Source organism: Eschrichtius robustus, chromosome 7 (assembly GCF_028021215.1).
Source record: "Eschrichtius robustus isolate mEscRob2 chromosome 7, mEscRob2.pri, whole genome shotgun sequence".
NCBI lineage: Eukaryota > Metazoa > Chordata > Mammalia > Artiodactyla > Eschrichtiidae > Eschrichtius > Eschrichtius robustus.
The window spans coordinates 130112417-130128400 of NC_090830.1; the positions used below are offsets into that span (position 1 = coordinate 130112417).

The following is a 15984-nucleotide window of genomic DNA, read 5'->3' on the forward strand; positions in this document are numbered from 1 at the left end:
AAAAGTCACTGTTTGGCACCAGGTTAGCCCTCCTACTGGAAATGTCTAGAACTGGGAGATAGGAAATGAGCTAGAATGTGGGTGATTCATTGGAAATGTGTTTTTACTGTGAGAGAAACAAGTGGGAGTGAGAGAGCGAAGGCGTGTGGCCCTGAAAGCAGGGTTTCCTGGGCCTGCCTGAGCTGGGGTCTCCAAGGCTCCTCCCATCCTCGGGTGTTCCTTACCATCATAGCTTCTGCATTACTCCTGAATCGACATTGATTCCATTTTGACCCCAAACCTCAGCCCTCCACACGCATTTCCCCAAGCCCCCGTGAGCCTGCAAGGTTTCCCTTGTTGGAGACCATTCGTGTGTCTCCAAATGGTCTCACTGCCCAACCTGAGCAACTGGGATGGTGTCCTTTACCTGGAGCCGTGTTCTCTGAGTCCTGCCCTACATCCCTCCTTCCCTCACTCCCTCTCCCTCCCTCCAGCAGGCTTGGTGTCCCCTTGGGAGAAAAGATGAGACAGTCTGGAACTCAGATGCTCTTCCCCTCTGTGGTCACCCAGGCTCACCCCCGACTTTGAGGTCCGTGGTCCATTTTTAGGATCGCGGGTGGTTCGTCTCCCATCCCAGCTCACTCTTCTGCCCCAGAACAGTGGCACCCATAAGGTGCTCCCTGGTCAATGGCCTCCACCTCCCAAGTGCTTGTCCCCTGAGTCCCCGAGGGACTCCTTAGCCAAGGGATCAGCACGTGCTGCCCCGGCTCCCCTGACCCCAGCCTGCTCTGCCTCCTCTTCTCAGTCCATCCACGGTGGGGCCTCCCCAGGAGCCTTGCCAACCAGGCCCTTACGAACACCTTGGTGGGTGCATACGTTCTGTCTCCCTGGGTACGTCGTGAGCAGCTTGTAGGACGGGTTTACGATCCTTTATTGCATCCTCAGCTCACCTGGCACAGTGCTGAGCATATAACAGCTTATGGAATGATGAAATTCCATCAAACATTTCTATAGAGCTGGGTTGCCCCAGCTGAGAAATGGGTCTTGCCATGCTAATGCCAAATTCAGAGAACTCCATGTCTGCGGCAGCTTGAAATAGGAGGGATGGCAGACAAGTTTCCATTTTTACTGGGGGGTAGGGCCTGTTTGGTGGGCTAGACTAGGAAGAGTTCTAAGGCTTTCTAGAGGCTCAGTGAGAAATAATGTCTCGATAGTTAGGCGATGCCTACCCTAGACATGGGAGGGGGCAGCGGTGGTGCCCAGGCTCTGTGTTGGCCTGAGGATCCCTGGGGCTGAGCCTCAGAGCTGCTGGCCTGAGGGCTTGGGCTGCAAGAAGGCACCTCTGCTCCAGTGGTGGAAGGGGTGGAAGTGGTGGAAGTGTGGGAAGTCACGGTCAGCCTGGGCCGGAACTGAGTCACCAGAGGAGCTGAGCTCCGCAGTTCAATGAAGACAGAGGGAACAGCTAGTCAAGGAAGTTTCCACAGCCACTGACAGGGACATTCCAGGAGCATTAGAAGGTGGGGCAGATGAGCAGACCCTGGGAGACAGTACACAGTCTTGGGTATGAGAACCAAGGAAGTTGGCTGTTTGGCCCAATTTTTAAAGTTTCATCTGTTGATGAAATAATTGAAATGACAGAGTGGTTTATAAGGTATCTCCCAGGTGGGGGAACAGAGGTCAGAGTGGACCATCACAATATGGGGACCACCAAAATGGGATTGTGCTTTCATAATGTGGCCGCAGCGCGACAAGCTGCCGGAATGTTAGACCGGCCAGGAATGAGGCTGAGCTGCAGCTCTGGGTGTGGCCTTGGCTGGCCCAGCATCCAAAAAGGAGGGTTTAGAGCAGCAATTGAGTAAAACAGATCAGATACTCCTTTTCTCAGCTGTCTTAGCAACGTCTTGAGCTAGGAGGGAAGGTATTTGAACAGTTAACTCCTTCAGCACCACTGTACCTGCAAGTAAAGACATATGTCCAAGGCTTTTCCACTCATCTGTATTCTTTTATTCATTGATTTCTTTTTTCATTCATTCAACAAATAGTTATTGAACATATGCTCTATGCCAGGGGCACCGATGGACAGTGAAAGGGGCAGTTTCTCTGCCTAGCTCCATGTTTAAGAACATCTTCAAAGCTTATTTTCATTGTTGTCTAAATACATCAATACAGAAAGGGAACATGCATGTGTGTATACACACACACACACACACCCCTCAGCACCCACAGCCTGTTTTCCTGGCAGTGGTTAATTTAGAAATACAAATAGGCTGTCCAGAACATTTCCTTGTAAGAAAAACAAAAAATGTAAGCAAAACCATTGCCTTCATCCGTCCAGAGAGGGAGTCATCATTTCGTTCCACTTAGCAGTCTGAGAAGTCCAGGGGGGCTGTAAAAATTCATCAAGAGCCAGAGACAGGCAAATTTTCCACTTTTTTTTAAAGTTTTTTTTTTTGATATGGACCATTTTAAAAGTCTTTATTGAATTTGGTACAATGTTGCTTCTGTTTTTTATGTTTTGTTTTTGTGGCCTCAAGGCATGTGGGATCTTAGCTCCCCGACCAGGGATCGAACCTGCACCCCCTGCATTGGAAGGCTGAGTCTTACCCACTGGACTGCCAGGGAAGTTCTGGCACTTTTTTTAAAAGTACATTTTTCATCAAAATATAAAATACGTACAGCAAAGTGCACAAACCTTAAGTGAACAGCTCAATGAATTTCCACAAAGTGCACACACCTGTGTAACCAGCACCCAGACCAAGAAACAGAACCTGACCGGCCCCCTAATGTGCCTTATTTCGGTCACTACCTCTCGCACACCAAGGTGAACGGGTATCCTGGCTTCTTTTACTGTGGAGATGTCTTGGCTCCTTCTGAATTTTAAATAGAATCTTATGGCATAGGCTTTTAAAGGTCTGGATTTTTTCACTCAACAGTGTGTCTGTAAAATCCATGCAGGGATGGTAAGGGGCTTACCTGGGAGCCTTTTGCAAATTGGTGGTGGAGCTGAGTGGACCTGGGGCTCCTAGATCTTCAGACACATCCTTTTACTTTGAGGTCTTTGAGTTAAGGGCAAGTCATGACCTGTAATTCTAGTCCTTAGCTGATTTGTTAATCCCTAAATGGGTCCCTTTCAGACACTGCAAAGGTGGATTCCAGCAACCTCACCAGAAAGAGGTCATTGAAAGCAGTCAGTGAATCCAATTTCCATACCATCCCAACTATTAGATTTCCCTGACCTCTGAAGCAGAGTCTCCTCCCTCCTATGCCCCGTCCAAATCTGACCCAGCTTTTACGGAGCTGGCCAAGGACTCCTCCAGGAAGCCTTCCTGGATCTCACCTGTGCACTGGACAGATTCCTTCTCTGAGCTTCTTGGAGAGAGAACAAGAGCATGTGCCGGCTGTGTGGGTGAGCACCGGCCCGACAAACCCAGCACCACCTTCCCATATATAAAACGAGGGGCGCCTCCGAGGAGAGCGGCCCAGCCATGCCCTGCACGCCGAGCGTCCCAGCCCACAGGTGTCTGAAGGAAATGCACTGCGATGCTGTGTGCCAGGGCGGGCACGCAACCATGTGTCTCTTGTGATTAATGGATGGCATTTGCAGATATAACCACGGAGTCATCGTGAAACGGGGCACCCCTGGTGTGACAACTCTGATTTCTTTACCAGAACATTCATTTTGAAGTAGTCCATGAGTCATGGACGTGAGGGTGGTTCAGTTGTTCTCTGTCAGAATCTCTCCACCAAGCCCTGTGCAGGGAGGTTGATGTATTTCTTTTGTGTTTGTGTTTCTTGCCGTTTTCATTTCTTCTCTGTCTCTGGCCAGCAGTGCTCCCATCCCCCTTAGCTTGGCTCCCTGGAAGCTGAATCTCCCTCTTTTCAAGGTCCCTAAATATTATTGATTCCTATTCCTTACTACCTTTGCACTTCCCTCATGTGGCTTCTTGGCTTTTCACCCAAATCGGGTGGCCCCAAGACGTCTTCTTCAACGGTAAGAGTGGAGACTTTGGAGGAACACAAGGAATATGAGTGTCTGGATGCAGGAGGCTCTTGCAAAGGGCAGGTAGCATCATCATTACACGGAATTTCTAGACCCAGCTCTGCCTTTGGGCAAAGGTCAGGACCATCTTCATCTTCATAGTCAAGATGACACTGACTGGGTCTCGACAAATGACCCAGAGGACTTGGCCTGACAAATAATCGTGGTAACAACAGACAGGACCCCGTGAGCATAGGAAAACTGGCATAGGATAGCCTGGTCTGTGCATGTATGTGTGTGTGTGGTGTGTCTGTGCGTGCATGCCCACACATGTACTGGGCTGGAACTGCATTCCTAGAAGGTGAAGTATGGGTGAGCAGGGGGATGGGGTGGTAGGACTGAGGCTGGTGAGTTGGCAGGGACCAGCTCATTCATCCAATTAATTCACTTAACATTATTGCAAGCTGACTTGCCTGAGAACCAGGCACTGTAAAGGGTGCTGTGAATACAAGAGGAGACAAAACAGGCAAAAATCTCCATCTTCACAGAGTTTACAACCTAGGAAGCAGAGACAAACAACACATTCAGTAAATGAGGCGTGTGTTAGCAGGTAGCGGCCCTGAGTCTGAGTCCCACTACTGCCATTTACTGGCTGCAGAGGTCAACGATACCCCCTCGTCGGGTCTGACGTAGGTTCGTTCTGACTCAAAGAGAAGGCCCAGCACAGCACTTGGCAGGATGTCCTGAATGGCGGTGACATTTGCTAGGTGATAGTGGTGGCAGCGACATTTAGAATTGTTGTTTCCTTACCACACTTTGGTGTCAGGAGCCAAGAGGACCATTTCCTGCTTCTTGGGTTTCAGAAGGCATCCAGGTCTTCCACACCGAGTTACCTTTTGAAAAAAGCCGTGTTCCCTTCCCCCAAGTGTGTAATTTTTTTCAAACTTCACTTCAAAATATAAACTATTCTTTCAGATATTTTTCATAGAAACTAAGTAATTTTTAACTCTAATTTTTTTATTGTGGTAAAATATACATAACATAAAAATGACCATTTCCACCATTTTTATGTGTACAGCTCAGGGGCATTAAGTACATTCACACTGTTGTGCAAAAATCACCACCATCCATGTCCAGAACTTGTTCATCTTCCTAAACTGAAACTCCATACAAATTAAACAATGAATCCCCTTTCCCCTCTGCCCGTCCCCGCCGCCCCTGGCAACCAACTTTCTACCTCCGTCTCTGTGAATTTGACTCTTCTAGGAACCTCACATAAGTGGAATCATACAGTATTTGTCCTTTTGTGTCTGGCTTAATTCACTTAGCACGATGTCTTCAAGGTTCATGTGTGCTGTAGCACATGTCAGAATTCTAGAGCGTGCATTTAAAAGGCTAAAATTTGAAGTGTTGGGCTAATGGGGCTCTGAGTCTGAAAGGGTAAATGACTCTGCCAGATGACAGGCTGGAGGAAGCAAGAAGGTCGTGGCTGATGGCAGCTCTAAAATGCCAACCTGTGCCAGTCTGACAGACTTGTCCCCGGCACCGCCTTTCAGGAGGTCAGAAGGGAGGATTTGTCCCCGGGGTCTTGCAAGCGGAACCCAGAGCCGACCTGGGTGTATCTTTCAGTATCAAGGACCTATGAACTGTCCTCCCTAAGGGGGTCATGCCCCAAGGGTTTCCCATGAACTTTAGGAGTTAGACACCATGGCCTGAAGCTTGTCCCAGAATAGTCAGAGCTAAACCCAAAGTCTTTGCAGAGACAGAGCTCAGCGCCCGGGGAAGCCATGCCAGCTTTTGTTTCCGCCAAACAGCCGTGCAAAGAGGTCCCGACGCAGCAGCCAGCTTCCCCCACTTTATGTTACGTCAGGTGAGCGTGCCCATCCTTGGCCCAGAGAATCCAGGTGCCGCGGCCCAGCAGCGGTTAGATGGAAACACGTGGGCTGTTCTCGGGAGGCCCGGGCGGCGTCCCGGCTCTGCAGCCACCCACCCGCCCGGCTCCAGGGGCAGGATTACGCCCATTGGTTCAAGGCGCTGGACCACACTGCTCAGATGCTTTGGGATTTTAGAAAATCAGCAGCTGAGGCCCCCGTTTACTTCCTTTGAGGTGGCCCATGGCTCCAGCGAGTTAGAGGGTGGCAGCAATAATGAACGCCAGCAAGAACACGGCCATGCACTTGACCGGCTCAAGTTCAGGTCACTCTCCTTGGGGTGAGAGGACAATGGTGGCAATCATGAAGCCCGGAGTACCGCTAGGACCAGCAGCTGTGCCCGACATATCACAAGCTCTGTCACCTTTACTTCTCCCGACTACCCAGGGAAGCACATGTGGCTATTGTGCCCCCGGACAGAAAAGGAGATGGAGGCTTGGGGAGGCTGGGTCACGTGGCTGACGGCCGGCTGGCCCAGGACTGGAACCTGGTCTGTCTGACTCCAGGGCCCAAGCTCAGGGACCCCAAGCATGGTTGGGTGATGCATGAGCTGACTTGTGACCTGTCCAAATCAGCCACCATCAGTGCCACTTCCTGTGATCCAAAGGGGTCATAACGTTCAATCACCTGTCCAGCAAAGCTCATTTAGAATCTTCTCTGGGAGGAGGTCTGTCTGGAGAGGTCCTGGCTGATGGTCGTCTGGCTGAGCACCTCTCATAGGGAGACTCAGGGGCCTTGGGTCCCTCCTACTCTCCCAGCATCCTTCCCACAAAGCTGTGGAGTTGGCGCCTGGGGGCTTCTGAGCTGGAGGGGAAATCTGTCCTCTAGATGGTCCTTTCCCTCCTGGGCTGAAACTGTATTAACCTGTAGTTCCAGCAAGTTCTCTCTCCTCAGGGGCCACTCCGGGCTGTGGGAGCCCTTGCCGAGGGTCCGGGCTCGTTCCCCAGAGCACGCAGCTGGGCTGGGGGCTCTGCACCACCTCAGCCCCTTCTTTCTTCCTTGACGCCTGCGCCCGCCATGATGCCACCTAGCTGATTCTTCCATTAAATGGTGAGAGAGAGGCAGGGAAGGAGGAGGCATTCACGTCTGGGAAAGGAGTCTAGTGAGCGTTATTTGTCCAGCTAAGAGATCCGTGTTTCTCAGGGCACTGGCACGGCCCACACTAGCCCAGCTCCACCTGCCCTGGGTAATGGAGGGCTGGTTCCAGGATCAATAGCCCTGCACTCCTGGAAGTATCAGCCCTCCTTTATTTACTCCTGGTCCGTCCACCCCCAGAGACAGGTCCCCAGTGGATTCTAATAAATAATCATTGAATTTGAATTCGCTCATTTGTCTTTGTGCCCCTCTCCCCTCTCACGACACCTCAGAATCCTTAAACTTCTCTCCTGGGGCCACTGCCATGAGGAGGAGTTGGAGAGTCCCAGGAATTCCCAGATCTTGTGAAAACAAATGGTCCCCAGGCAGGTTGGTGGGCACCCCCAGCAGAGGCGGGACACGGGGCCAATGGAGTGTTCAGTCTGGCTGGGACAGGGTGTGATTTGGACATCACTCTTGATTCATGGAAAAATATTCTACAAGTGCCCTTGGCCGGTCTCATACAGGATTTGACTTGAGGGAATGACTGTGTTTTCAAAGTCATTGGAAAAATTATCCCCCGTCGTCCCCATTTGTCAAAAGTGACCATTTTATGAGCAAGTTGTTTCAAAACAAGAGTGGATGTGTGCCTGTGTGTACGTGTCTTCTCAAGGGGAGTCCGATTTCAACCCAGCCCTGACCTCAGCCACGTGTGGAAATTAACCAGAGTTTAGTATTAACACTGTCCAGAACTGATCCTGGAACCAGCTGCTAAAACGAGTTACCCACTCATCCGACCTTTCTTTCTTCTTGATTCTACCAGAAAGTGCTTTTGAAGTGCCTAAACTGGCCACTTACTCGAAGGGCAGCATGTGTAGAGGGGGAATCAGAAACCCTGGGTTCAAGTCCTGGCTGAGCCGTTGTCTTTTCATCTGTAAAATGGAGCCAGTGATACTTGTCCTGTCTGCCCCTTGAGAAGTTTGTGAGACTCAAGGGAGAAAACGTATCCTGAAATCCTCTGTACAGTTATGTGTTCCCATCATCATTTAATGAGTATTTGTCGGGCACCTACTACGTGGTAGATGCAAGGGGAATATAACCCTTTGTCTCATTACAACCTTGGGGGGCAGCCGCCCTCTGCTTCCACACTCCCCACCCATCCAGAGAGAACCAGGCGCCATCTACCCCTGGCTGGTGAAACCGCTAGTCTCTGACATGACTTTCACGAGCCCCAGCCAATTCCAGAAAGGAGTGTTCTGAAGGCCGTTTATTCCTCTTTGCACCTCTGCTAAGCTTCCCCAAGAAGTGTTGCTTTCTGGACCGGGATGTGGGACAGAACTGGATGCCGCTCTTCCTTTGCCTGCGTCTGCACGGTATCACCAAAGGTAAGCCCCAGCCCGTGGGAGTGCATCCAGGGGAGGCTGTTGGGGACCTGCCACACCCCTCAGCCACTCCTGAGGAAGCCCCACCAGACATTTCCAAAGGAATCAGCTGAGATCTGGCTTTGTCATTTCCAAGGTGTGTGACTTTAGGAAAGTCAGTTAGCTGCCCGGTCTCAGTTTCCTTGTCTGTAAAATGGGGATAATCAGAGCTTCTGTAAAACATGATGATGGATGGAAGGGGCTTACCGATTATGAAAGTGTACTCAGCGCCCAGGGCTGCGTGTTGCCATCTAACCGCGTGCCCTGCCTCTTAGAGTGGCGCCCCCTCTGGGTTGCTCGCTTGCTCGGCAGTTTGGGAGAAAACTGGGGGTCTGTGCTCCAGGCTTGAGTTTCCTCATGCTCTGGGCCCAGAACAAGGCAGCTGTGACTTGGAAAGAGAGGGAACTCTTGGGGAGTGTGTTTGGGGCAGCCCAGGTGGCCACCAGTGAGAGCTTTGCATCTGAAAGGATATGTGAGAACTTTTTCAAAGCCATTTCCAGTTATCCAGATAGAATGAGTAGCTCCAAAACCCACAAATGGTTGATGGAGCCCAGATAGTTTGTCCAAATTGCTTCTAGACACTCCAAAGACACTGTTTATCAGATCTCAACCCTCCCTCCTTGGGCAGGATTGTGGCCGGGGGCTGTGGACCCTTTGGGGGAAAGGGCCGTGGGACGTCCCGCTTGGGTTCCACACATCTAACAATTCCTGGGGCCCGGGAATGCCCGCCAGTCCTCAGCTCCCAACTTCCTCCTTTTTCGCTCCATAAATGAGATTTTTGCAGTTCTCTTGTGAATAAATCCATAAGAATGTTCCCCTTGTGCTTCTTCCCAGGCAAGGATCTGGAGGAGCTACGGCACATTAACTTCTTCCCTGAATCCTGGCTGGTCCGAGTTATAGCCAACCATTACCATGCGGTGAGTCGCCAGCTCAGCAAGGAAACAGTTATCGAAATGTATTGCCTTTGTTTTTTCTGGCGATGTGTTTTGCATTCGAAACCTCTGGGCCTCTGAGGTCGGGAAGTATCTGGATCCTTCCCCAGGGGAAGTGGGAAGAGCCAAGCCTGGAGGGGAGGAGAGAGGAGGCCCCTCCTTGGAGCCCAGGTGTTTAGAACATCTGCCCTGTTGACCCGGAGAGTTGGGGACAATTGGCCACACGGCCCTCCAAACCGAGTCCCCTCACAGATACAAATGTCATGTGCTCATTATTGAAAATTTTCAAAATTCAGAGAAACTGAAAGAAGACACACACTCTCAGACCCATCACCCCAAAACAACCATTGCTAACATCTCATTGCATTTTATTGCCTTCAGGTCTTTTTTAAAAAAATACACAACGAAATGTGCCTTTTATCACCATTTTTACTGGCTGCAAACTCTTCCACCAAGAGGATAGGCTACAAACAATGCTACTTGGCCTTTCCTTTATTGTAGAAAAGTCATGGTGTTTCTAATTGTTAACTATTATAAGTAGGCTGCATGGTGAATGCATTTGCACGTAATGGTTTATTTTACTATACTTAGAATTATTTTCTGATAGGAGAATCTGAAGAGTAGAAAATACTGGCCCCAAAAGGAATGTGCACTTTTGTTCTTGATACATATTGGCAAAATTTGGACCAAATGACTCCTTCCCCAGCAATAAATGAGGTGCCTTTCTTTGAACAAGCTCAGCAACATAGAGCACTTTCCTTTCAGACCACTTGTGTCAATTGTGAAGTGAACAATGGCATCTCATTTTTTAATATGCATTCCCTTTATTACTAGTAAATATGAATATTTTTCCATGTGGCATTTCCCCCTTTGTGAATTGTCTGTGCAAACTGTTGTGCTTCTTATGTGTTTCCAATCATGCATTTTCAGAGATGAAGTAGGGCAGTGTTTGAGTTCTGAAGATTTATGAGTCACTGGTTAAAATTAAATTCAGCTCAACAATTACCTATTGTAATGTGCAGAGCACAGGGCTCAGTGCCCCGTACGCAGTAGATAACCACTCCGTGGAACCGTGCTTCTCTGGGACATAACTCAAAATCGTGTTCTAACAGAGCAGAGGATGGAAGGGGCAACAGAGAGAGGAGGGACAGTCTCGGGGCTGGGGCTGGACACCTCAGGAAGTCCCCCACCTCCCTTTTCATGTCCTTCTGGCCCTGCCCACCTCCTTCCCTTTGCCCCCTGCCACCAATGTCATCCTCCTGAAATTTGCTCCCTCCCGGCCCCCGCCCTCACGTGGAGACTGCACTATGGGGCCATACTTGCTCTTGACTTTATAGCTACGAATATTCTCTGCCTTGTGATCGGGCTCCTGATGTACACATTTTATTTCTCAAGTAAGAAAAAAATGCTGGGGCGTTTTTCTTGTTCTCATCGTTGCATCTTCTGAAAGCATTGAGCATGGTACCTGGCTAGTAGGTTTTCAGTAAATGCTGTGGCCTGGATTCATGGGTGAATGGGGGCTCCAGAGACAGAACTCTTTCGAGCACGACGGGGGTTGTAGGGATCAATGTAGTGAAGATGATGTTGGGGGATCGGGCTGCTGGTAAGTGGTGTGTGTTTTCCTTTCAGCTGGAGAATGGGGGCGACATGGCCCACGTGAAAGATCTTACCACCCAGGGGGTGAGATTCGGGCTGCTCTTTAACCAGGTACTGACCGCTGGGCCCGAGCCAGGGGAAGAACCTTCCCGACCCGTGCTTGGTTAGAGACCTTTGTGCCAGGGCCATGCTCACTTCCTCCCTCTGGTAGGAAGGCCGGGGCAGAAGAGGAAATCACAGGGGTCTCTCCTGCACACTTGCCACCCCCTTAGAAGTAAAATGCACAAGACGGGGCCCTGGGACAGGCCATTCAGTCACTTGATGGGCACATCTACTATTTCCATGAGGGTGACCAACTGTCCGAGCTTTCCAGGGTTGGAGGTGTTTCCTGGGGATGCAGGACCTTTCTGTTCTAAAACCAGGAAAGGCCTGGGCAACCTGGGATGCGTTGGTCATCCTCTTCCCCACAAACATGGTGAGCTGCCAACTGCTCAAGAAGAGATTCCACTCCGAGCCCACGGTTAAGGTTGCAAGGGCGACTATTCTGAGCAGCTCTTTAGACGGAGCCCAGAATCAAAGTGGCAATGAGTTAGGGAGCTCGGCTGCAAAGCCTCTGGGCGCTCAGTCACCAGGGGAGCCTGAGCGGCTGGTGCCTGCCCTCTGTCTTGGGCTCCCTCGATAGGTACAGTTCTTCAAGAAATGGCTGCAATCCTCCAACATCACTAAAGCCACCCCAGTAGTGATCTCAAAAGAATTCGTGTTTTACGGGCTTGGGGCCCTGAGTCTATCATCAGAGACTCCCCTCTGGGTCAGGCCTGGATGGGCTGTGCTTGCAGGGACCTGCCCAAGTGGACAGATTGCAGACCACAGTGGCCAGGACACCCTGCAATACCGTGGGCATGGCGGGTCTCTTAGGCCCATCAGATTGGAGCAAAATGCTTTGTTTCAAAGGTCTGCAGACCACGGGTCATCTAAGAATATGCCTAACTCATTCTTCTCCCCACTAAGGGGCATGCAGAGCAAATAGTATTGCCACTGAGTGCCAACCAGTAAGGATTTGTAAAGTCACTACAGTTTGTCTTTTCTTTTGTTTCCTAGGCTAACATTGCTGTTGTGTTTTAAATCACAAATTAGTCACTTTAGTAGTTGTAGCTAGAATTGGTTTTGCTATGTCTTCTTGCCTTTGAATACTTTGAAGATGTTTACCCCTGTCACTTTGTTGCTTATCTTTCCCCATTTAGGAGTATACAACACATTCAAAAGTGATTGCCATATATGGATTCTTCTTTGAGATAAAGGGAATCAAACATGATACTACTTCATATAGTTTTCATATGCAGGTAAGAAGGACAGAGCACAGGAGAGATATGTCTCTGAAACAGCCTTGGAGATTCAGAATCAATTCATATTGAATTAGTAATAATTGATTAAACATTAATTACTAATTCATTTGTAATGTGTTGTAAGCCTGGTGCTAATCACGCTCATGGTCATGATGTCATTTGATTTTTGCACCAACATTGTGAGGTTGCTGCTATTAACCCATTCAATAGATGAGGATCTCAAAACGGAGTGTCTTCATGTTTGTATGGCCTCTACTGGTAAGGCCAAGGTTAAATGATAGTCCTCTGGAACCACATGTGGGGCTCAATTCATTTTCAGTTTGTACATGCTGGGGGATGCTTTACAGATGGCCATTCTTCTGTGGAAGTAACGCGTAGCGCCCATAAAGGCAGAGGCCATGGTTTTCTCTAGGGGGGCAAAGCAGAGGCTGTGAACAGGACGCTGGAAGAGTCAGGAAGGTGGATACCTTCACCTCCATGCTCCTGCTGGACTTTCAGGAGAGTCAGGAGAGCTGGGTTTCAGAGTAGAGTCTGAATTCAAACTACCTGGTGAGCCGTTTGATCTTGGTGAGCCCAGGAACCTCCCTGAGTCCACTTTCTGACCTTTAAGATGGACAAGGTAATAAGACCTACCTTCCTAGGTTGCTGTGAGTATTAAATGTGTTAAATTGTGCAAAGGGCTTGGAACAGGGCCCTGATGATGATGACGATAATGACAGCTATGATGGTAGACCCCTACCTTCCACTTAGGGTTTCATTATAAGTCTCAAAAACTTTAAGCTCCTTGAGACACCGTATCTTTAATATTACCATATCTTTTTATTGCCACTGCCAATCACAGTACAGGAACGTAGGGGTGGTATGTTTGTATTATGAGTGGATAAATGAATGAATGCATGAATGGGAAACCTGGGGTTTCATCCAGCTTGGCCACTACCTCTTTATGTGTCCTTGAGCGAGTCACATCTCTTCTTTGGGCCAGTCCTTGGTCTTCAGTGACTCACGCATTTCCCTACATAATGGATTTTACTGGGTGGAAGAGATGAATTATGTAACAGCAGGAGTCAAAGTGCTCATGTGAATACTATGTTGGTTTTTTACACTCTGGCAAAGCGATGTGAAGACCTTCCAATTCAATATAGATCGACTTCATGGCGCTCTCCTGAGTTGGCCAAACCCCAGTCCGTCGGCCAGTGGTTTGCTCATGGTGAGGGTTCAAATGCCAACCGATTCAGCAGCAGCTGCATGCAGGAAGTGGGGCCATGGGGAAACGCTTCTGCCCTGTACACATCAGACAGGAGGGCCGATGCGCCAGGGACCAGGTTTCGCTAACTCCGGGTCACCCTGGTTTCAGTTCCACCTAAGGTGGGTCACCCTCCTTGCAGAGAATAAGGCACACCGACTTGGAATTTGCCTCCTCCGTCTATGAGCACAGCCCCATCAGCCTGAGAGCAGAGCGCTTGGTGATGTACGAGATCAGAGCCCAGACCCTGGTGGACGGCAAGTGGCAAGAGTTCACGACGAACCAGATCAAGCAAAAGTTTGGGTTGGTCAAGTCGTCCTGCAAAAGCCACGTGAGTGCTTACCTTTTCTTTTCTCTTTGATTGCTCTTTTGCTTGTTCTCCCCTCCACACTTTTTTGGGGATCACTGATTTTATAGCTCCAGTGATCTACGGGGGGAAATTTGCTCAGTTTCTTAAGGATTTTCACAGCTCCAAATAATGCTAAAGAAAAACCTTGTAGGATGAAATCTGGGCATACTGAAAACGATAAGCCAAACCAGACTGCCTGATTTGGGTCACACCAGAATCATTTTATAAATATCGAAGGGGACTTTTAGCGGGAGGTGGAATGTCTGGTGGAGCATATTTGCTGCCAACACCTCCTTTCTTGCCGGGACATCACCTTCCACCAAAATCCATGGCCCAGCCCACCCGCCCCTGGCTCGTCCAAGGAGAACTGAGGTCATCTGCCTCAGTGGGCCACCGCAGCATCCCGGTGGATTTAGTACCTGGCTTGGCTCCTGACGGCTGCAATCCAGAAATTGCTAGAGAGCCTGTCTGCAGTGCTGGGAGAAGCTCTTTGGGCTGTGAATTTAAGCCCTCGCTGCCCTGCAGGAAATGGGACTTGACCTTAAACCAGTGAGTAATTCTCAGTCCTGGCTGCACATCAGAATCGCCTGGCCCTTTGCAAACTCCCCAGGCCTGAGAGCCACCCAGATAAGACCAGATATTCCGTGGTGGGACCCAGGCATCAGTATTTTTTAAAGCTCCTCTAGCTATTCTCTATGATGTTAGAAATCAGAATAGCAATTTCCTTGTGGAGGTGGGAGTGGGGGAGGCTGGGATATTGACCAGGAGGGGATAGGAAGGAGATTTCAGAGGTACCTGAAATGTTCTTTATCATGATCAGGGTGGTGGTCACACAGGAGTGCTTACTTGTGAAAATCCATCAAGCTGTATCCTTAAGATTGGGGCACTTTATTGTATTTAAGTTATACTTAATTTTTTTAAGGTTTATTTTAAAAACCTTCCCTACATGATTCTTAGTGTACATCCAGAGTTGAGAACCAGCATCTTATACAATTGCTAGGCCTTCCTCTTTCCCCTTCTAGAGGATGAGTGCGTTTATCCTGAAAGTCCCGTTTGCTTTGTTTTGTTTCGTCTTTTAGGCCTTGAAAATCCAAACCGTGGGCATCCCAATCTATGTAAGTTTTTCATTCGTCTTCTCATTATCTTGACAGTTTTCAGAAGAATCTATGGGATTTTTTTTCTTCCACTGGTCCATGTAAAAGGAAATAAAACGACATGAAAGGGACTGCTCAAGTATTCAGCTGACTCTCCGAGTTAGTAATGGTCTCAGAACTTTGGCCCACTGTCTTGGTCTGTTGGGCTGCTATAACAAAACACCACAGATTGGGGGGCTTATAAACAACAGAAATTTGTTACTCACAGTTCTGGAGGCTGGAAGTCCAAGATCAAGATGCCAGCAGATTCCACATGGTGTCTGATGAGAACCTGCTTTCTGGGTCATAGACGGCTTCTTCTCGCTGTGCCCTCACATGGTGGAGGGGGCAGGGAGCTCTCTGGGGCCTCTTTTAATAAGAGTACTAATCCATTTTACGAAGGCCCTGCCTCTCCCTCATGACCTAATCACCTCCCAAAGGCCTCACCTCCTAATGACATTACCTTTGGGGGTTAGAATTCAACACACGAATTCTGGGGAGACACATTCAGACCATAGCACTCCCATTTATATCGTTTGAGGATGGAAAGTATCAGAGCCATGAGTCCATTGCCATCATTGACCCCAGAGCTCCCTGAGTCTAGCCCTAACTTGATGCACTCTCGGAAGCCCTCCTATGGGAGCATCAGCAGTGACAACATAACGCCAACTGGAAGCACCAAGGTTCCCCTTTTTGTGAAACATCTCTGCTTGCTACACAGAACAACACACCTTGCCATTGTCCCTGGCAGTTTTGGCTCAGCCAGAACAAGAGGTAGGAAGGGAAGTAAACAGTTATAAGGTATGGAGTGACTTATTTACTGTCCCACCTTTTTAAATGGAACTTTAGGTTTTGGAAAAAGCAAGGCAAGAGAGTCTTTTTTCCCACTGTGTGGATTAGTTTTCTATTGCAGTGTAGCAAAGTACCAAAAGTTTAGTGGCTTAAACAACACATACTTATTATTTCACAGTTGTTGTGGGTCAGGAGTCCAAGCAGCCTTGCTG

General features: G+C 49.1%; 1 protein-coding gene across 1 annotated transcript in view; it reads left to right on the forward strand.

The window, feature by feature from the left end:
* The window catches only part of BTBD16 (BTB domain containing 16), a 45432-nt gene extending 30437 nt beyond the window's left edge, over nucleotides 1-14995 (forward strand). Inside the window, exons 10-15 of the mRNA XM_068548691.1 lie at nucleotides 8257-8348; nucleotides 9219-9301; nucleotides 10946-11023; nucleotides 12154-12252; nucleotides 13641-13829; nucleotides 14927-14995. Of these exons, the coding sequence (XP_068404792.1) occupies nucleotides 8257-8348; nucleotides 9219-9301; nucleotides 10946-11023; nucleotides 12154-12252; nucleotides 13641-13829; nucleotides 14927-14995 (610 nt within the window). The remainder of the gene's footprint in view (nucleotides 1-8256; nucleotides 8349-9218; nucleotides 9302-10945; nucleotides 11024-12153; nucleotides 12253-13640; nucleotides 13830-14926) is intronic.
* The last annotated feature ends 989 nt before the right edge of the window (nucleotides 14996-15984 follow it).